The sequence below is a fragment of the Heptranchias perlo genome, chromosome X, assembly GCF_035084215.1.
Source record: "Heptranchias perlo isolate sHepPer1 chromosome X, sHepPer1.hap1, whole genome shotgun sequence".
NCBI lineage: Eukaryota > Metazoa > Chordata > Chondrichthyes > Hexanchiformes > Hexanchidae > Heptranchias > Heptranchias perlo.
Window position 1 is genome coordinate 12,129,922 of NC_090370.1, and position 22,771 is coordinate 12,152,692.

Sequence of the window (22,771 nt, forward strand, 5' to 3'; positions counted from 1 at the left end):
TTGTTGGTGCCATTAAGACACAAACAGGTTGATACCTTTGTTAAGATAGATGGACTGAGGAATTTTGTGTGTGAACACATTCAAATGGCCTGTTGTCATGTTGTGCTTGTTTCTCTTATTGCACACTGCCCAAATTTGAATGGTTTTAACAATACTTCTTAAAAAAAACTGTCCTGTGTTATTAAATCAATATAGACTCTAAAAAGGAACACAATGCGATCGCAATCAAAGTCTGTCAAACAGATAACTACGGTTTATTTTTTTAAACTTAGACATTTACGTGAAGGCACCACTTCCCATGTTGCAGGACACCACCAAGTTTGCAAAGAATAGGAGAGAAGAGGAGTGATGGTTGACGACAAGTTTTGATTTGAGCTTGGTGGAAGGGGCAGACTGGAAAGAGGTGAGGAGTTCCATGATCTTGAGGTTCTGGGAAAGAGTGATTTCAGAATCTAGGGCAGAAGTTCGAGAAGAACTGAGGCAAAACAGTTGGAACTAAATTTGCACGCGAATTTTCCAGTAATTCCAATATAAATTACAGTCCGAAGTGTAATCTCCTCAGCTGCTCCTGATGCATTTAAACCTGTTTTTAAAATAAAACAGTTTGTTCTGTAAGTTGCCATCATCCTCTGATGCCCGGACGTAACGGAATTGTTTGTACATCTTCTCACTTTCGCTTTTCTTTGTCCAAGGCATCGTGATTTTGGAGGCATGATCTACCATGACATCACTGCAGGAGCCAACGTGGAGAAGGCCCAAACCATCAATGAAAAACTCTGCAGCGAAAGAGAAGGGTCAATGCAGTTAATCGGACAAGCTTTGGCTCGAATTTTCCTCTCATCCACGTCTCAGTTAGAATCAGACTATTCTCAACCTCGCCGTCCTATTGGGCCCCGAGCTGAGCTTCTGGCCTCATCAGCAACAACTTGCATTTATAAAGTGCCTTTAACATCGTAAAACATCCCAAGGTCCTTCACAGGAGCAATTATCAAACAAAATTTGACTTTCTTTGATAAGGAGATATTAGGACAGGTGACCAAAAGCTTGGTCAAAGAGGTAGGTTTTAAGGAGCGTCTTAAAAGAGGAGAGAGAGGTAGAGAGGCGGAGAGATTTAGGGAGGGAATTCCAGAGCTTAGGGCCTAGACAGCTGAAGGCACGGCCGCCAATGGTGGAGTGAAGAAAGTTGGGGATACACAAGAGGCCAGAATTGGAGGAGTACAGAGCTCTCAGAGGGTTGTAGGGATATCCTCTCCATCACAAAGACTGCCTACTTTCACCTCCGTAACATTGCCTGCCTTTGTAACTTGTCGCTCTTGTTCTCACCTTCCATCCCACCATCCTCTACATTCACCAAGTTATCTTCCACCATTTCCATCACCTGCAACGTGATTCCCCTCCACTTTCTAGAGGGACCGTTCCCTCTGCGATACCCTGTTTCCCTCTTCCACCACCCTTATTTCCAGCTGCCCTTCCCTTGGCACCATCCCATAAAACCACAGCAGATGCAACACCTATCCATTCAACCCCTTCCAGATCCCAAAACACTCCTTCCATTTGAGACAGCAATTTACATGTACTTCCTCTAATCTAGCGTACTGTATTCAGTGTCCTAGGCACAACCATCTTCAGCTGCTTCATCAATGACCTTCCCTCCATCATAAGGTCAGAAATGGGGATGTTCGCTGATGACTGCACAGTTTTCAGTTCCATTCGCAACCCCTCAGATAATGAAACAGTCCGAGCCCGCATGCAGCAAGACCTGGACAACATCCAGGCTTGGGCTCATAAGTGGCAAGTAACATTCGCGCCAGACAAGTGCCAGGCAATGACCATCTCCAACAAGAGAGAGTCCAACCACCTCCCCTTGACATTCAACGGCATTACCATCGCCGAATCCCCCACCATCAACATCCTGGGGGTCACCATTGACCAGAAACTTAACTGGACCAGCCATATAAATACTGTGGCTACGAGAGCAGGTCAGAGGCTGGGTATTCTGCGGCGAGTGACTCACCTCCTGACTCCCCAAAGCCTTTCCACCATCTACAAGGCACAAGTCAGGAGTGTGATGGAATACTCTCCACTTGCCTGGATGAGTGCAGCTCCAACAACACTCAAGAAGCTCGACACCATCCAAGATAAAGCAGCCCGCTTGATTGGCACCCCATCCACCACCCTAAACATTCACTCCCTTCACCACCGGCGCACTGTGGCTGCAGTGTGCACCATCCACAGGATGCACTGCAGCAACTCGCCAAGGCTTCTTCGACAGCACCTCCCAAACCCGCGACCTCTACCACCTAGAAGGACAAGAGCAGCAGGCGCATGGGAACAACACCACCTGCATGTTCCCCTCCAAGTCACACACCATCCCGACTTGGAAATATATCGCCGTTCCTTCATTGTCGCTGGGTCAAAATCCTGGAACTCCCTTCCTAACAGCACTGTGGGAGAACCGTCACCACACGGACTGCAGCGGTTCAAGAAGGCGGCTCACCACCACCTTCTCGAGGGCAATTAGGGATGGGCAATAAATGCCGGCCTTGCCAGCGACGCCCACATCCCGTGAACGAATAAAAAAAAAAAAAAAAAATTCACTACTCAAGGTGGAGTCTCCTGTACATCGGGGAGACCAAACGCAGATTATGTGACCACTTTGATGAACATCTCTGATCTGTCTACAAGTGCGGCCCTGCTCTCCCTAAGGCTCACCATTTTTAACTACCCCTCTGAATTTCAATTCTAATCTCTCCATCTTTGGCCTCCTACACTGTTCAAATGTAGATCAACGCAGGCTTCAGGAAGAGTATCATCGAGTAGTGTTTCCACTTTGGGCGCAATCGGGAAATTGCGCTCAAAATGCGCTTGAAATTGCACTGGTTCGGTTACATCTCAAGTTTCCGCTAAAATTCATTTGCATAATCACAAAATTTTCCGTGAACCATGGTTTTGGGCGTAACTCACTCACGTTTAAAATTCCCGATATCTTTTGCGCAGATTGTATTGACATTCTTGGCGGAAACTCGACCTCTGTATCTTTCTCCCGGGCGCTCTGCAGCCCTTTGGTTTGAACGATGACTTTAGTAACTTCAGACCATTTTCTTTACAGCAGGGGGTACTTGCGACATGAGGTGCATCCGTCAGTATTGGGGGGAGGGAGAGGCGTGGAGACCTCACCGCTGGATGGGTCTCAACCGATGCTGTTGGCCTTTCTTTCCTTTCATTCCCACCTCACCTTTTTGTGTGTATTGGTCTCGCCCACGTCTGTTCACTCTCCAATAGTTGCACACTCTTTTGTCCTTTCAATGTCTGTCCATCATCTCATTGATGATCTTTTCTATCATCTGACAATTTTCTATTAAGTAGTTCGCAGGACCTTCAATCCATTAACTCTCTCTTCGCATCTGTTCATCCTTTCCCTCTTTGTCTTTCAATTTTTTTGCAACCTTCCTAACACACCTGCTCATCTTTTAGTCTTCAGTTCTAATGATGAAGGTCGCACACAAAATGTTCACCTGCTTTTTTTCCCCTTTACAGATGCTGACTGACCTACTGGGATAGAAACTGGTATGTGTTGTGCCCATTTATTGGGCATAAAATAGGCACAAAGCATACTCATTTAACAGTGGAATGGTCTGTGCCCAATCTGTGCAGGCGTTGGTCCCACTGTTAAATTCGTGGGGACCATCTTTTAAAACCAGGCATTAGGTGCCTTAAATATGTTAATGAGGGGCCTAACGCCTGTTGAAGGACCCCTTGAAAACATTTGGTTACCGATGAGCGAGTCAGGAGCCGGGCTGGCAACTAAAAGTATTTTTTGAAGAAGTCTTTCTGGGGAACCCTGGTCCACTCTTCAATCACCCCCAACATCCACTCTCCTCCTCATGGCACCTTCCCATGCGAGCGCAGGAGATGCAACACCTGCCCTTTCACCTCCTCCCTGCCTGCCATCCAGGACCCCAAACACTCCTTCCAGACCAAACAGTTTACTTGTCCTTCTTTCAATTTAGTATACTGTATCCGCCGGTCGGTCGCTTGCCATTTTAATTCCCCTTCCCATTCCTGCTCTGACCTCTCCGTGCTCAGCCTCTTACACTGTTCCAATGAAGCTCGAGGAACAGCACCTCATCTTTCGATTAGGCATTTTACAACCTTCCAGACTCATTCATTTCAATAACTTCAGATCATAACCACTGCTCCCATTTTTTCGGTCAGCAAGTGCTGGTAATGGTTCTGCTGCTGCCATTTACAGCTCCACCTGACCAATCTTTTGTTTCTTAACCTATCCCATTCCCACCCTCCTTGCCTCGCACCATCATCCCTTTTGTCATTTAATCACTCGTGCCCTCCACCCTGTCACAGACCTTCCCTTTTGTTCTTTCCTCCCCTCCCCCCTTTCCCTGGCTCTGTACTTGCTTAAAAACTAACTCTTTAACATCTTCCAGTTGACGAAGGGTCATCAACCAAAACGTTAACTCTGCTTCTTTTTCCACAGATGCTGCCTGACTTGCTGAGTATTTCCAGCATCTTCTGTTTTTATTCCCTAGTCCTGGCGATCACCCCCTTTGCCCGATCTGAGCCACTCACCCAGAATTTATCTGAGGCCCGAAATTCATTTTTGATGGGGCAAGCTGCCTGTGGAGGTGCAGCAGGCGCCAGCAGCTCGTTCCGATGGTGTAGATGAGGCCTGAGGCCTAATTTCGGGACAGCCTCAGGCCTCTCTGTTCGGGGACGAGCTGCTCGCGCACAACGAGTCTGGGCCCGGACCAGATTAATTTCCTCCCTGAGGTGTTCTTCCAGCATTTTTTGTTTTTATTTTCTGCGTTATCACCCATATGTCATGATTTTGATTGCCTATTAGGGGCATGGTGGGCCATCACTCACCTAAGTGTCCCTGTCTTGATATATGAGGATCAAATCCCACTTGCCACATCTTTTCCGTTCGGGCCATGAAGAAGTTGATTATGGCATCTGCAACGACACAGTTAGGAAAGCCTTCCACTTCATGGTAGTAGCCCCTGTGGATCTGCAGGCAGTCTCCCTCCTTTCCACCTGGCTCCACACTTAGTTTGTGTCGAAATGTTGCTGAATATTTAGTTACTTCTCTCACTGAGCCTCCAACCTAGAGCGGAACAGAAAATAGATTGTGTGGTAGCTAAGATGGTATTTTTTGTGCCTATTTGCCATCAGTGCATCTCCATAATTAGTCAATATATGTGGTGTTTGAAGTGAGAAAATCAAACAGGCACCCTCCCTCTGTGCTCCTCACCAAGAGATGGAACCTCAGGGTATGTTCACCAATCCTGAGCTCCCAACATTGTAGGAAAGTGGCCTTAAAATGATGTATTACATCACACCACTGAACTCTGGGAGAACTGAAAGGATTAAGTCAACGTTTTTTTATATTCATTTTCAGGATGAGCACATCACTGGCAAAGCCGGCATTTATTGCCCATCCCTAGTTGCCCTGAGAAGGTGGTGGAGGGCCTTCTTCTTAAACCCCTGGTAGTGGTTTGATACAACTTAGTGGCTTGCAAGGCCACTTCAAAAGGCAGTTAAGAGTCAACAACGTTGTTATATGTGACTCCAGTCCCACACCAACAACAACAACCCGCATGTGTAAACGTAGCAAAACGTCCCAAGGCGCTTCACAGGACGGTTTTCAGACAAACTTTGATACCGAGCCACATAAGGAGAAGTGACCAAAAGCTTGGTCGAAGAGGTAGTTTTAAGGAGCATCTTAAGGAGGAGAAAGAGATGGAGAAGTGGGGAGGTTTAGGGAGGGAAATCCAGAGCTTAGGGCCAAGACAGCTGAAGGCACGTCTGCCAATGGTGGAGTAATGAAAATTGGGGATCCACTAAAGGCCAGAATTGGAGACGTGCAGAGATGGTTGTAGGGCTGGAGGAGGTTACAGAGATTCGGGAGGAGCGAGGCCATGGAGGGATTTGAAAACAAGGATGAGAATTTTAAAATTGAGGCATTGCTGGACCGGGAGCCAATGTAGGTCAGCGAGCACAGGGGCGTGATGGGAGAACGGGACTTGGTGCGAGTTAGGATACGGGCAGCAGAGTTTTGGATGAGCTCAAGTTTACGGAGGGTGGAAGATGGGAGGCCGGCCAGGAGAGCATTGGAATAGTGGAGTCTGGAGGTAACAAAGGCATGGATGAGGGTTTCAGCAGCAGATGGGCTGAGGCAGGGGCGGAGACAGGCGATGTTACGGAGGTGGAAGTAGGTGGTCTTATATGCCAGACCAGGTAAGGACGGCAGGTTTCCTTCCCTAAAGGATATTGGTGAACCAGTTGGGAACTGTGGGATTTTAGACAGCACTCTTAGAACAAAGAGCCTTAAGAGTTAACTAACACTACCATTAACAGCAGGAGCTAAAAACAAAATGGTTTCCTTGTTGAATAAATTATATTGTCTGAAGGGATTAAATAAATCAGAATCATTGAATCATAGAAATTTACAGTAAAGAAGGAGGCCATTCAGCCCATCATGTCTGTGCCGGCCGAAAATGAGCCACCCAGCCTAATCCCACTTTCCAGCACTTGGTCTGTAGCCCTGTAGGTTACAGCACTTCAGGTGCACATCCAGGTACTTTTTAAATGAGTTGAGGGTTTCTGCCTCTACCACCCTTTCAGGCAGTGAGTTCCAGACCCCCACCACCCTCTGGGTGAAAAAATTTCTCCTCAGCTCCCCTCTAATCCTTCTACCAATCACTTTAAATCTATGCCCCCTGGTCACTGACCCCTCTGCTAAGGGAAATAGGTCCTTCCTATCCACCCTATCTAGGCCCCTCATAATTTTATACACCTCGATTAAATCTCCCCTCAGCCTCCTCTGTTCCAAGGAAAACAACCCCAGCCGATCCAATCTTTCCTCATAGCTAAAATTCTCCAGTCCTGGCAACATCTTCGTAAATCTCCTCTGTACCTTCTCTAGTGCAATCACATCTTTCCTGTAATGTGGTGACCAGAACTGTACGCAGTACTCAAGCTGTGGCCGAACTAGTGTTTTGTACAGTTCTAGCATAACTTCCCTGCTCTTATATTCTATGCCTTGGCTAATAAAGGAAAGTATTCCGTATGCCTTCTTAACCACCTTATCTACCTGTCCTGCTATCTTCAGAGATCTGTGGACATGCACTCCAAGGTCCCTCTGTTCCTCTACATCTCTCAGTATCCTCCCATTTATTGCCTTGTTTGCCCTCCCCAAATGCATTACCTCACACGTCCGGATTGAATTCCATCTGCCACTTTTCTGCCCACCTGACCAGTCCACTGATTTTCTTCTGCAGTCTACAGCTTTTTTCCTCACTATCAACCACACGACTTTTGTATCATCTGCAAACTTCTTAATCATGCCCCCTACATTTAAGTCTAAATCATTGATACATACCACAAAAAGCAAGGGACCTAGTACTGAGCTCTGCAGAACCCCACTGGAAACAGCCTTCCAGTCACAAAAACACTCGTCAACCATTACCCTTTGCTTCCTGCCACTGAACCAATTTTGGATCCAGCTTGCCACTTTCCCTTGGATCCCATGGGCTTGTACTTTTTTGACCAGTCTGCCATGTGGGACCTTGTCAAAAGCCTTGCTAAAATCCATGTAGACTACATTGAACGCGCTACCCTCATCGACCCTCCTTGTTACCACCTCAACAAATTCAATCAAGTTAGTCAGATACGACCTTCCCTTACCAAATCCATGCTGACTCGCCTTGATTAATCTGTGCCTTTCTAAATGACGATTAATACTGCCACTCAGAATTTTTTCCAATAATTTGCGACCACTGAGGTTAGGCTGACTGGCCTATAATTACTTGGTCTATCCCTTTCTCCCTTTTTAAACAACATCAGCAGTCCTTGTGGTTGTGCCTGAGGCAGATGAGTAATAACCAAGTCTGCACTGTTTGTGTGGTGATAGACAAGAGGATAAGGCTTTCTTGTTTGTTACCAAATCTAAGAGACAAAGAGGGTGAAACTCATTTTAAGCAGAGACCATTAAAAAAGAAAAAGGATTTGCATTTCGAGAGCACCTTTCACAACCTCAGGATGCCCCAAAGTGCTTCATAGCCAATTAAGTACTTTAGAAGTGTAGTCACTGTTGTAATGTAGGAAATACGGCAGCCAATTTGCACACAGCAAGCTCCCACAAACAGCAATGTGATAATGACCAGATAATCTGTTTTTAGTGATGTTGTTGAGTGATAAATATTGTCCAGGACACCGGGGAGAACTCCCCTGTCCTTCTTTGAATAATGCCATGAGATCTTTTACATCCACCTGAGAGGGTGGAACATCTCATCCGAAAGACGGCACCTCTGACAGTGCAGCACTCCCTCAGTACTGCACTGGGAGTGTCAGCCTAGAGTGCGTACTCAAGTCTCTGGAGTGGGAATTGAACCCGCGACCATCTAACGCAGAGGCAAGAATGCTACCAACTGAGCCACGGCTGACACAGAAATGGTTTCATCACTCGACATAGTAGCAAAATTTGGGTCAATGGTATCAAAGTCTGTTCAGACGGTTGGACTTCGCCAAACTTCTATGCAACAGGAGATTTTCTGCTTCAGGAAATGGCAATCCGCCTCCCCCCTTGATTGTCTATTAATTTGTGGAATGTCGAAGGGGAACGTCTCCCCCCAACGTGTCTAATGTTTAACACAGGGCCGTGAGCTCACCATGTCCAGAGTTGTTTTCTCCAGGATGTCCACCATCTTCTCTAACTTGGTGTCTGAAGCGAAGATGAAGTCATCGTCGACCCAGAGCAGATATTTCGTTTTGACCTGGGAGACAGCCAAGTTGCGCCCGGCAAACCAACCCTGGGGAAATAAGCAACTATTAATTGGAGCAATAATAATCAGGCACCATTAAGGGCCGAGGTTACAACTGCACAGCCCTCGCGCAGAGCCTTGCCTGCCGGGAATGCAAATCGTAAATCACGGCTGCCCTCGACCATTATTTTCCATCCATAACGAAGGGTAAATCCGGGGGTGGGGGGGCGCCCACAATTTCCTGATATGCATTCCTAACAGGCAAGGCTTCACACCAGGGAACTCACATTCATGACAGCGGCCCTCTATGGTTTCACTGAAGGGCAAGACAGACTGTTAAATCCGGTGATCGTCCAGCCTTTCTCCAGATTCTTTTCTTGTTTCTTTATTGAGAAACCTCTTGGTGAATGGTTAAGGTCCATAATGCAGGTCGCCACCAGGGTTGGAAATGATAGGAGGGGACTGACAGGGAAGATTGCACAGCTTTGAGGGCTTGGGAATGGATGGGTTACAGTAGGAGACGTGCGATGAGTCTCGACTTTAACGCAGCGAGGATGCAGGAAGGAGGGAAGAGGGTGTAGGATGAGGTATTTGGACCTTACGAGCAACGAGGGAGGGCAGTTCAGAGGAGCACTGATTATCAATAGAGACAAGTAAGATGGTGACGACGAGAGGTTAGAGGTTAAATATAGGACAAGAATTGTTTATCAGGCTTCATGGCTTTTCCAGTATTCTGTCTAGGAGTGTGAGAGAGGGGCTAAAAGAGCCACATGAGCTGTGTTTTAGGTGATACTTCTGAGCCACTATAGAAGATTCCAGTGGCAGCACCTTACAGCAGTCTGCATCACTCACACGGCCAAGCACCCACACAGTTAAATCCACCCCATGGATTTAGATAATCAGTTTGAGGCGAGTTCACTGGGTGAAGCACAGATCATGAGTGAGCAGGAGCCAGTGGTAGAGATGGAGAATGAACCCTGTAGGCCGGAGATCCATCCTCAGCTGCAGAGCCTCCACCCGCCCCTTACAAGGTCAGTGGTGCAGAGAGGGTGGGGCTGTGGCTCCCTCTATTGGGAGTTCCCGCAACCTTAGCCTAGGAGGAGGTTGGCGCATCTTGGAGGCCAGTATGCCCAGAGGGAAGGGGCGTAGCGGCCTTCTCAAAAGGTGGTGGGATTTCTGTTTAACCTTACAAACTATGGTATTCAACTTATCCAGTTGCCATCAGTGATATCACACCAATTCATGCACCATCACAGTTTCTGATCATCTTCGTCTATACTTAACTCTCTCCTTGGCCTCGTCCCTCCCTATCTCTAACCTCCTTCAGCCCCTACAACCCTCCATGATCTCTGCGCTCCTCCAATTCTGGTCTCTTGCTTATCACCGATTTTAATCGCTCCACCATTGGCGGCCGTGCCTTCAGCTACCAAGGCCCTAAGCTCTGGAATTCCCTCCCTAAACCTCTCCACCTCTCTCTCCTCCTTTAAGATGTTCCTTAAAACCCACCTCTTTCTAATATCCTAATACGGATACCACACAGACTGCAGTAGTTCAAGAAGGCGGCTCACCACCACCTTCTCAAGGGCAATTAGGGATGGGCAATAAATGCTGGCCTTGCCAGCGACGCCCACATCCCATGAACGAATAAAAAAAAATCTCCTTATGTGTCTCAGTGTCAAATTTTGTTTGATAATCGCTCCTGTGAAGCCTATTGGGACGTTTTACTACGTTAAAGGCGCTATATAAATGCAAGCTGTTGTTGTTTATACTTGGAGGGGAATTTGCCGAGGCTTTGCCAGTGCGCAGACCCTCGTGGGCAGCAGGCGGGCATTGCGAAATGGAACCCGCAGGCATGCGTGAGCTCAGTTTGCAAAGGGACGATTTCCCACCTGGTGATTTTCTGTGTAATAGTGAAGTTGTGCCACAGGCATGCACAGGTCTCATTTCAATAGAAAAATTATGTAAATGTTGGTTGCCCGCCACAGGATGCACTGCAGCAACTCGCCAAGGCTTCTTCGACAGCACCTCCCAAACCCGCGACCTCTACCACCTAGAAGGACAAGGGTAGCTGGCACATGGGAACAACACCACCTGCACGTTCCCCTCCAAGTCACACACCGTCCCGACTTGGAAATATATCGCCGTTCCTTCATCGTCGCTGGGTCAAAATCCTGGAACTCTCTTCCTAACAGCACTGTGGGAGAACCTTCACCACACGGACTGCAGCGGTTCAAGGCGGCGGCTCACCACCAACTTCTCAAGGGCAATTAGGGATGGGCAATAAATGCCGGCCTCGCCAGCGATGCCCACATCCCGTGAACGAATAAAAAAAAAGAGGGACCACCCACAGAATGCTGCTCACCCAGTTTAGATTGATGTAAAAGATGCCCTGGGGCCCAGCCTGTTCAAACACACCTTTAAGACAGCTACACATTGTGCTGACATAAAGAGTTTTGCTGACACTTTTTCTTGGTCGATGCTTTTGAATTTTGCCCTGTGCATTAGTTTTTTGCTTGGAACTCTGCAATTTTTGCGTTTCCTTTTTACTGCCATTGCTTTCCTTCAGTAATCCAGGCTGCTACAGGTATTTAAATGGCACCGTATCAAGTATTAAGCATGGCCATTCCTTGCCGCGTTCCCAACATCCTGGAGGCTTCAGATGGGGAAGAGGAGGTCACGAGGGGCTATCAACAACACCAGAGGCATTCTGTCTACATTGGCTCACGGGTTAGTGACCTTACTGATCCCCTCCAATACCTACCTGGACATGAGAGGAGACCTGTCTTCACCACCACTGCTTCACTGTTGTACCAGAACAGGGATGGCTCTTCCTGTAGAAGGTTACCACAGCATGAAGTCTCTCCTGCTAAGGGATCCTTTCAAGCCATCCGGCAGAGCAAGTACCGCATCAGGCAATCTGCAGTGGACATCTGTACCAAACACTGTGTTTGCAAAGTGCGACACCTTCATCCCTTTCCACGTGGAGAAGGGGCATCAACTGGACGCCTTTCACCGAGCAGTAGGCTTCCGTCCAGTACAAGATGTCGCAGATGGCATCAGGGTTCCTCATATCAACCCTATGCCTACGTGAAAAGAAAGAGTTGGCGCGTAATGTCCAGGTGGTATTTGGCCACAGAAATATTATGCATCGCAATGGTCATTATCTAACAAGCAGCTATGATGCCATCAGCGAGTGGCTGTCCACAATGGCCACATTTTTGGTAGGAGATGAACGCTGCGGATGGCTTAATAGCTGTTGAGACCAGGGCTGCTGACCCCACTCAGGCAAAGTCCCTTTAACAGCAGAGGAGGGCCTTGGTCTGGAAGCTTGGGTGGCTCCAGGTCTACCTGCAAGAGAAGTGTGCCATCCAGCTTTGGCACAACGAAAGAACGGTGTGCAGTTTTCTCAAAATGGTACCTCGCAGCTGGGTGGGAGTTCCCAACTTAGGTTTGTGCGTGCTTAACGGGCCCCCACAGAAACTGTATGCAACAGTAAGGAGCGCACTCACCTTCATCTTCCTCCTGATACCAGTAAACCTCTTCCTCATGTGCAGCCAGTTGCAAGGGCTCAGTTGGCAACCTCCTTCAACGCAGCTGGCACCTGCAGTCTTCAGCACCAAATTGGACCACTCTGGTGCATCTCCTGTGGCACCTGTCCATTTCTAATGGGCAAATGCTAGCACTCACTATCAAGACTAGCACACAGGAAATAGCTGGTGTGCAAATAGAACCTCATGCTGATACAATGAGTGGGGACAATCCTCTATTTTCATTAGGAGTGCTTGTTTGCCAAATTCAAATGAATCCTGATGAAACCTGGCATTGCATAATTTGAGGGTGATGACAAAAACAATACCTGGCTTTTCTTGCTCCTTGGCAATGGAGACAAGTCAAAATTACAATGCAAATGTCTGCTAGTTTGCACTGTATGAGTCTTGGGATGTACAAAAAATATTTTACAATTAATCCAGGCTCGACTATTCCAATGCGCTCCTGCTCGGCCTCCCGCCTTCCACCCTCTGTAAACACTTATCTAAAACTCTGCTGCCCCTATCCTAACTCTTACCAAGTCCCGTTCCCCCATCACCCCCTGTGCTCACTGACCTACATTGGCTCCCAGTCTGGCAACGCCTCAATTTTAAAATTCTCATCCTTGTTTTGAAATCCCTCCGTGGCCTGGCCCTCTCCCTCTCTCTGTAACCTCTTCCAGCCCTAAGCTCTGGAATTCCTTCCCTAACCCGCTCCGTCTATCCGCCTCTCTCTCCTCCTTTAAGATGCCCCTTAAAAGCTACCTCTTTGACCAAGCTTTTGGTCACCTGTCCTAATATCTCCTTATGTGGCTCGGTGTCAATTTTTGTCTGATAATCACTCCTGTGAAGCACCTTGGGACATTTTACTATGTTAAAGGCGCTATATAAATGCAAGTTGTTGCAATCATATGGATAGTTCCCTGATATTGAACATGGTTGACAGTCCCCTCGATCGATAGATGTTTGTTGGGTAAGGATATCAAGGGATATGGAGCTAAGGTGGGTAAATGGAATTAAGATGCGGATCAGCCACGATCTAATTGAATGGCGGAGCAGGTTCGAGGGGCTGAATGGCCTCCTCCTGTTCCTAGTCTGAAGTCCACTTTGTGCTGACCAAAATCAGTTCTGGGGAATGGAAGAATTTGCCCTTTATATCCAGTTTGAAGCACTCCCTGCTCATGCACAGTTTAGTTTAAATGTAGTTCAGAGCTCTCTTTAAACTGCCCTGCAACGTGCCTTGACGCCAACTTTCACACAGCATTGTACCTGCATGACATTTCCATTTCTCAAACTAGCTGCCTGTGAGTGATAGTGTTGCCAACCCTCCAGGATTGATCCGGAGTCTCCAGGAATTAAAGATTAATCTCCTGGAACGCCCGGGAGTACAATCATAGGGGCAATTAAAATTGTGTTTTAAAAAAAAATTCCTTGAGCACCTTGCTTATTGATAATAAAAATATCAGAGATGGGAGAAAAGGCTGAGACAATCAAAAATCATCCAATCAGGTATAGAAGAATCTATTCGCTTTCCGATTGGCCATGGGAAGGCAGGCAGGCACCGCAAGTATGGCCGTGTTGGGCGACCAATGGCAGGAGTGTGGGGAGGTCACGTGACTGCATCTCCAGGAATATGTCCAACCAGAGTTGGCAACCCCGGTGAGTGAGCAGTTATCGCAGTCAGTGATGTGGTGTCGGAGTAGGTCGGGACTATCCAGCTAAGCTTCATTTCACTTAAGACTCCTAGCAGCTGTCAAAAAAGAAATCAGTGGCCCTCTTGTCATTCTGGGCCAGATCAAAGCCTCAGGCATGGAGAACCCCCACCACCCTGTCCCTGCCTCCTAATTCACAAAAGACATGTACCTTCTTAAATGGCATGAAGTATTGCTCAATAAAGGCTCCATCAATCTTTTGTGGTTTGTCGTTGTCATCTGCGATTACAATGGTGACATTGGGGTAATACTTCCTAATGCTCGATATCAGTTGTCTCAGCTTGTCGTATCTGAGGAACGTTTTGGTTGCTATAGTTACCAAGGCACTGATGTTATAGCCTAAAACACAGAGAACACGTAAGTGACCACCTTTTTTTTTGTTACTTTCGAGTCCATGCCGCCAGATAGTTTGCCAGTATTGGTTGCCAGGACGTGATTAAAATATTTCAGTAGTGTTGGACCAGCAAGTGAATTCAGAGCAAGACATGGGTTGGAAATTGAGCCCAGTCAGGAGTTTTTCAAATTCACTATTAGGTTAGCAACATTTAGCTTTTAAAAAATGCAATGTCCCCAAAGCATACAATTGATAATAATTAGATTATTAGCACTTAGCAAATTTAACACAACTACATTCTTGTTTGTTCCTTTCACGCCCGCGACTCTCCATGGTTCCAATGTGAAAAGCTCCCCACTGATTGCACAGGCTCATAGCATTAACCCCACAATGTTGAATTTCAATTAATACATCCATAAAACTCGTCCTGGCTCTGCAGAATGCCAAGTATCTTGAACGACTGATTATTTAGAAAAGACCCTAGGGCACTGCCCACCTCAAGTCCATCCTCCCAGTCACCAATTGACTTTGTATCATAGAATCTCACAGCACAGAAGGCGGCCATTTGGCCCATCGTGCCTGTGCCGGCTCTTTGAAAGGGCTACCCAATTAGTCCCACTCCATCTGCTCTTTCCTCATAGCCCTGCAAGTTTCTCCCCTTCAAGTCTATATCCAATTCCCCTTTGAAAGTTACTATTGAATCTGCTTCCACCACCCTTTCAGGCAGTGCATTCCAGATCATAACACATAGGAAACTATAGTTTCATTTGGCTGATAATCTGACTGTTGTCCTAACAAGTTGGTTTCTGAGTTTCATGTCTGTCAAGCACAAGAGCCAGGGTCGAAGTGATCTCTTGGACTAGTTTCGATCGCCGAAACGGGTCGGAGAGTAGTTTTCCTGATATTTTCCCCCCTAATTGGCCTGGGTTTTTATTTGGTTTTTCGGCTCTCCCAGGAGATTACGTGGCTCTGGGTGGATTGGGAGTATCGTATCATGATGCATTGAGTATCAGGACTATATGGCACAAGCTAGATGGACCATTCAGACTTTTCCTGTCCATCATTTTCGTACGTTCGTAATACACCGTGGATCTATGCTGCCAGATTTGCCGAATACTAAATAGGAGAGTGGCAGTACTTTCTAAATGGTAAAAAGTTAAAAACAGTGGATGTCCAAAGGGACTTAGGGGTTCAGGTACATAGATCATTGAAGTGTCATGAACAGGTGCAGAAAATAATCAATAAGGCTAATGGAGGAGCGGATCAGAGCAGAAGGAGCGACCCATAAAAAGGCGGGATTTCAGAGCGCTGAGAACAGCTGAGAGGAGCGGATCAGAGCAGAGGGAGCGTCCCATAAAAAGGCGGGATTTCAGAGCGCTGAGAACAGCTGAGAGGAGCGGATCAGAGCAGAGGGAGCGTCCCATAAAAAGGCGGGATTTCAGAGCGCTGAGAACAGCTGAGAGGAGCGGATCAGAGCAGAGGGAGCGTCCCATAAAAAGGCGGGATTTCAGAGCGCTGAGAACAGCTGAGAGGAGCGGATCGGAGCAGAGGGAGCGTCCCATAAAAAGGTGGGATTTCAGAGCGCTGAGAACAGCTGAGAGGAGCAGAGCGGAGGGAGCGTCCCATAAAAAGGCAGGATTTCAGAGCGCTGAGAACAGCTGAGAGGAGCGGATCGGAGCAGAGGGAGCGTCCCATAAAAAGGCGGGATTTCAGAGCGCTGAGAACAGCTGAGAGGAGCGGATCGGAGCAGAGGGAGCGTCCCATAAAAAGGCGGGATTTCAGAGCGCTGAGAACAGCTGAGAGGAGCGGATCGGAGCAGAGGGAGCGTCCCATAAAAAGGTGGGATTTCAGAGCGCTGAGAACAGCTGAGAGGAGCGGATCAGAGCAGAGGGAGCGTCCCATAAAAAGGCGGGATTTCAGAGCGCTGAGAACAGCTGAGAGGAGCGGATCGGAGCAGAGGGAGCGTCCCATAAAAAGGCGGGATTTCAGAGCGCTGAGAACAGCTGAGAGGAGCGGATCGGAGCAGAGGGAGCGTCCCATAAAAAGGTGGGATTTCAGAGCGCTGAGAACAGCTGAGAGGAGCGGATCGGAGCAGAGGGAGCGTCCCATAAAAAGGCGGGATTTCAGAGCGCTGAGAACAGCTGAGAGGAGCGGATCGGAGCAGAGGGAGCGTCCCATAAAAAGGCGGGATTTCAGAGCGCTGAGAACAGCTGAGAGGAGCGGATCGGAGCAGAGGGAGCGTCCCATAAAAAGGCGGGATTTCAGAGCGCTGAGAACAGCTGAGAGGAGCGGATCGGAGCAGAGGGAGCGACGGAGTTCGAAGTGACGTCAGGAATCAGATCGGGACGCGACACGGGAGGCACCTGATTGGTGAGTAGGTTCAGGTGAGTATTTCTACTTATCTACAGTAACTAAAGTAAAAAGAAAGGGAAGGTCTGCAGGTCTTATAGAAAGTAGCGTTTTTTTTTAGTGAATCAAGGTCCCTAGTGTAGTTAACATTCTCTAAATTAAGAACAATTTAAAGGAGTAAACTCCTTAAAGGGAGTGGTAAGTAGTTTTTCTTTCCTTTTTTTTCTCTTGACATTGTAGTTGTTGTTAAGCTAACTTAAGGGTTAAGTCATGGCAGGAGATCCCAGGGCCGTGTCATGTTCCTCTTGTGGGATGTGGGAATTCAGGGATCCTTCCTGTATCCCTGATTCCTTCACCTGCGGGAAGTGTGTCCAGCTGCAGCTATTGTTTGACCGCTTGACGGCTCTGGAGCTGCGGATGGACTCACTTTGGAGCATCCGCGATGCTGAGAAAGTCGTGGATAGCACGTTCAGTGAGTTGGTCACACTGCAGATAAAAATTACTGAGGGAGATAGTGAATGGGTGACCAACAGACAGAGGAAGAGTAGGAAGGCAGTGCAGGGGTCCCCTGCGGTCATCTCCCTCCAAAACAGGTATACCGTTTTGGATACTGTTGGGGGAGATGGCTCACCAGGGGAAGGTGGCAGTGGCCAGGTTCATGGCACCGTGGCTGGCTCTGCTGCACAGGAGGGCAGGAAAAAGAGTGGCAGAGCTATAGTGATAGGGGACTCGATTGTAAGGGGAATAGACAGGCGTTTCTGCGGACGCAACCGAGACTCCAGGATGGTATGTTGCCTCCCTGGTGCAAGGGTCAAGGATGTCTCGGAGCGGCTGCAGGACATTCTGGAGGGGGAGGGTGAACAGCCAGTTGTCGTGGTGCATATAGGCACCAACGACATAGGTAAAAAACAGGATGAGGTCCTACAAGCTGAATTTAGGGAGTTAGGAGTTAAACTAAAGAGTAGGACCTCAAGGGTAGTAATCTCAGGATTGCTACCAGTGCCACGGGCTAGTCAGAGTAGGAATGACAGGATAGCTAGGATGAATATGTGGCTTGAGAGATGGTGCAAGAGGGAGGGATTCAAATTCCTGGGACATTGGAACCGGTTCTGGGGGAGGTGGGACCAGTACAAATTGGACGGTCTGCATCTGGGCAGGACTGGAACCAATGTCCTAGGGGGAGTGTTTGCTAGTGCTGTTGGGGAGGGTTTAAACTAATATGGCAGGGGGATGGGAACCGATGCAGGAAGTCAGTGGGAAATAAAGTGGTGACAGAAACAAAAGGCAGTAAGGGAGAGTGTACAGAACATGACCGGACAGAAAGCAGGGCAAAGACCAAGGGAAGTCAAGATTAAACTGCATTTATTTCAATGCAAGAAGTCTGATGGGCAAGGCAGATGAACTCAGGGCATGGATGGGTACATGGGACTGGGATGGTTATAGCTATTACTGAAACATGGCTAAGGGAGGGGCAGGACTGGCAGCTCAATGTTCCAGGGTACAGATGCTATAGGAAAGATAGAGCAGGAGGTAAGAGAGGAGGGGGAGTTGCGTTCTTGATTAGGGAGAACATCACGGCAGTAGTGAGAGGGGAAAAATCTGAGGGTTCGCCCACTGAGTCTATATGGGTAGAACTGAAAAATAAGAAGGGAGAGATCACTTTGATAGGATTGTACTACAGACCCCCAAATAGTCAACGGGAAATTGAGGAGCAAATATGTAAGGAGATTACAGACAGCTGCAAGAAAAATAGGGTGGTAATAGTAGGGGACTTTAACTTTCCCAACATTGACTGGGACAGCCATAGCATTAGGGGCTTGGATGGAGAGAAATTTGTTGAGTGTATTCAGGAGGAATTTCTCATTCAGTATGTGGATGGCCCGACTAGAGAGGGGGCAAAACTTGACCTCCTCTTGGGAAATAAGGAAGGGCAGGTGACAGAAGTGTTAGTGAGGGATCACTTTGGGACCAGTGATCATAATTCCATTAGTTTTAAGATAGCTATGGAGAAGGATAGGTCTGGCCCAAAAGTTAAAATTCTAAATTGGGGAAAGGCCAATTTTGATGGTATTAGACAGGAACTTTCAGAAGTTGATTGGGAGAGTCTGTTGGCAGGCAAAGGGACGTCTGGTAAGTGGGAGGCTTTCAAAAGTGTGTTAACCAGGGTTCAGGGTAAGCACATTCCTTATAAAGTGAAGGGCAAGGCTGGTAGAAGTAGGGAACCTTGGATGACTCGGGAGATTGAGGCCCTAGTCAAAAAGAAGAAGGAGGCATATGACATGCATAGGCAGCTGGGTTCAAGTGGATCCCTTGAAGAGTATAGAGATTGCCGGAGTAGAGTTAAGAGAGAAATCAGGAGGGCAAAAAGGGGACATGAGATTGCTTTGGCAGATAAGGCAAAGGAGAATCCAAAGAGCTTCTACAAATACATAAAGGGCAAAAGAGTAAATAGGGAGAGAGTAGGGCCTCTTAAGGATCAACAAGGTCATCTATGTGCGGAACCACAAGAGATGGGTGAGATCCTAAATGAATATTTCGCATCGGTATTTACGGTTGAGAAAGGCATGGATGTTAGGGAACTTGGGGAAATAAACAGTGATGTCTTGAGGAGTGTACATATTACAGAGAGGGAGGTGCTGGAAGTCTTAACGCGCATCAAGGTAGATAAATCTCCGGGACCTGATGAAATGTATCCCAGGACGTTACGGGAGGTTAGGGAGGAAATTGCGGGTCCCCGAGCAGAGATATTTGAATCATCCACCGCTACAGGTGAGGTGCCTGAAGATTGGAGGGTAGCAAATGTTGTGCCTTTGTTTAAGAAGGGCGGCAGGGAAAAGCCTGGGAACTACAGACCGGTGAGCCTGACATCTGTAGTGGGTAAGTTGTTAGAGGGTATTCTGAGGGACAGGATCTACAGGCATTTGGAGAGGCAGGGACTGATTAGGAACAGTCAGCATGGTTTTGTGAGAGGAAAATCATGTCTCACGAATTTGATTGAGTTTTTTGAAGGGGTAACCAAGAAGATAGATGAGGGCTGTGCAGTAGACGTGGTCTACAGGGACTTCAGCAAAGCCTTTGACAAGGTACCGCATGGTAGGTTGTTACATAAGGTTAAATCTCATGGGATCCAAGGTGAGGTAGCCAATTGGATACAAAATTGGCTTGACGACAGAAGACAGAGGGTGTTTGTAGAGGGTTGTTTTTCAAACTGGATGCCTGTGTCCAGCGGTGTGCCTCAGGGATCGGTGCTGGGTCCGCTGTTATTTGTTATTTATATTAATGATTTGGATGAGAATTTAGGAGGCATGGTTAGTAAGTTTGCAGATGACACCAAGATTGTGGACAGTGAAGAAGGTTATCTAGGATTGCAACGGGATCTTGATAAATTGGGCCAGTGGGCCAATGAATGGCAGATGGAGTTTAATTTAGATAAATGTGAGGTGATGCATTTTGGTAGATCGAATCGGGCCAGGACCTACTCCGTTAATGGTAGGGCGTTGGGGAGAGTTATAGAACAAAGAGATCTGGGAGTACAGGTTCATAGCTCCTTGAAAGTGGAGTCACAGGTGGATAGGGTGGTGAAGAAGGCATTCGGCATGCTTGGTTTCATTGGTCAGAACATTGAATACAGGAGTTGGGATGTCTTGTTCAAGTTGTACAGGGCATTGGTGAGGCCACACTTGGAGTACTGTGTACAGTTCTGGTCACCCTATTATAGAAAGGATATTATTAAACTAGAAAGAGTGCAGAAAAGATTTACTAGGATGCTACCGGGACTTGATGGTTTGACTTATAGGGAGAGGTTAGATAGACTGGGACTTTTTTCCCTGGAGAGTAGGAGGTTAAGGGGTGATCTTATAGAAGTCTATAAAATAATGAGGGGCATAGATAAGGTAGATAGTCAAAATCTTTTCCCAAAGGTAGGGGAGTCTATAACGAGGGGGCATAGATTTAAGGTGAGGGGAGAGATACAAAAGGGTCCAGAGGGGCAATTTTTTCACTCAAAGGGTGGTGAGTGTCTGGAACGAGCTGCCAGAGGCAGTAGTAGAGGCGGGTACAATTTTGTCTTTTAAAAAGCATTTGGACAGTTACATGGGTAAGATGGGTATAGAGGGATATGGGCCAAGTGCAGGCAATTGGGACTAGCTTAGTGGTATAAACTGGGCGACATGGACATGTTGGGCCGAAGGGCCTGTTTCCATGTTGTAACTTCTATGATTCTATGAATGCTGGCCTTTATATCCAGAGGACTAGAGTACAAGGGGGCAGAAGTTATGCTGCAGCTATACAAAACCCTGGTTAGACCGCACCTGGAGTACTGTGAGCGGTTCTGGGCACCGAACCTTCGGAAGGACATATTGGCCTTGGAGGGAGTGCAGCGTAGGTTTACTAGAATGATACCCGGACTTCAAGGGTTAAGTTACGAGGAGAGATTACACAAATTGGGGTTATATTCTCCAGAGTTTCGAAGGTTAAGGGGTGATCTAATCGAAGTTTATAAGATATTAAGGGGAACAGATAGGGTGGATAGAGAGAAACTATTTCCGCTGGTTGGGGATTCTAGGAGTAGGGGGCAGAGTCTAAAAATTAGAGCCAGACCTTTCAGGAGCGAGATTAGAAAACATTTCTACACACCAAGGGTGGTCGAAGTTTGGAACTCTCTTCCGCAAACGGCAATTGATACTAGCTCAATTGCTAAATTTAAATGTGAGATAGATAGCTTTTTGGCAACCAAAGGTATTGAGGGATATGGGCCAAAGGCAGGTATATGGAGTTAGATCACAGATCAGCCATGATCTTATCAAATGGCGGAGCAGGCACGAGGGGCTGAATGGCCTACTCCTGTTCCTATGTTCCTATGTATTTGCATGCTGCATCTGCATAGTTGGAAGTCACCCTGAGTGGAAGTGGGTGGGGTCAATGAGCCATTGCTCTTTTGATAAATCTCCAACAATCGATTGTCTTTTCCAACCAACAAAAACAAAGAGATAAAAGTTGTCATTGAAACTGTGACTGCTCTTTAAATTAGAGCATTAAAAGAGATGGAATAAGACTTGAGCGCTGAGAGTTTTTTTTGATACATTCTTGGGATGTGGGCAAGGCCGGCATTTATTGCCCATCACTAATTGCCCTTGAGAAGGTGGTGGTGAGCCGCCTTCTTGAACCGCTGCAGTCCGTGTGGTGACGGTTCTCCCACAGTGCTGTTAGGAAGGGAGTTCCAGGATTTTGACCCAGCGTCGATGAAGGAACGGCGATATATTTCCAAGTCAGGATGGTGTGTGACTTGGAGGGGAACGTGCAGGTGGTGTTGTTCCCATGTGCCTGCTGCCCTTGTCCTTCTAGGTGGTAGAGGTCGCGGGTTTGGAAGGTGCTGTCGAAGAAGCCTTGGCGAGTTGCTGCAGTGCATCCTGTGGATGGTGCACACTGCAGCCACGGTGCGCCGGTGGTGAAGGGAGTGAATGTTTAGGGTGGTGGATGGGGTGCCAATCAAGCGGACTGCTTTGTCCTGGATGGCTAAGGAATCAGACAGGATTTTTGCTGCATTAAGATTCAGAAGGAAAGTTTTGCAATATTAGAGGGCTGTGGTAACAGAGAAATTTGTGAGCGAAGAGTTCAGTTACGATATGTGGCTGATCGGTGAGAGATATGAGGGGCTGACCAGCATGAATTGACAAAGGAAGAAGCAGGTAGAGAGGAAGTCAGTGAGTAACAGTAAGAGAATCAGTAAGAGATGTGGGAAGATCAGTGGAGTAACAGAGGAAATAGAAGTGTCAAACAGATGTCAAGTACTAAAGGGGTCATTTTGTGTGGCTCTACTGCCAGCGCAGAGCCTTGCTAGACAGGAGCACGTCAGAGATAGGCTTATTGGACTAGAGGGCTGATTCTCTGACCTCTCTCTCCCTTTGTACTGAGGCTCCATACTGGGACCTCACCTCACAAAATTGCCTCTTAAAAAGTGGTACTGTGGAGGGGGCTGGTGAAATATATGAGGCAGTGCAGCCTGAGGTAATAAGAAAGCAAGCAGTTGTGTGAGAAAAGAGGAGGAAGGTAATGGTAGTTGGAGATCCC

At 47.4% G+C, this 22,771-nt stretch overlaps 1 protein-coding gene across 3 annotated transcripts in view; it reads right to left on the reverse strand.

The window, feature by feature from the left end:
• Positions 1-225: 225 nt before the first annotated feature.
• The window catches only part of LOC137307280 (beta-1,4 N-acetylgalactosaminyltransferase 1-like), an 80,258-nt gene continuing 57,712 nt past the window's right edge, over positions 226-22,771 (reverse strand). For all 3 annotated transcript variants that reach the window (XM_067976728.1, XM_067976727.1, XM_067976729.1), the window contains exons 8-11: positions 14,171-14,358; positions 8,688-8,828; positions 4,885-5,122; positions 226-776 (exon numbers count right to left, since the gene is read on the reverse strand). In XM_067976728.1, the coding sequence (XP_067832829.1) occupies positions 559-776; positions 4,885-5,122; positions 8,688-8,828; positions 14,171-14,358 (785 nt within the window). In that variant the 3' untranslated portion in view covers positions 226-558. The remainder of the gene's footprint in view (positions 777-4,884; positions 5,123-8,687; positions 8,829-14,170; positions 14,359-22,771) is intronic.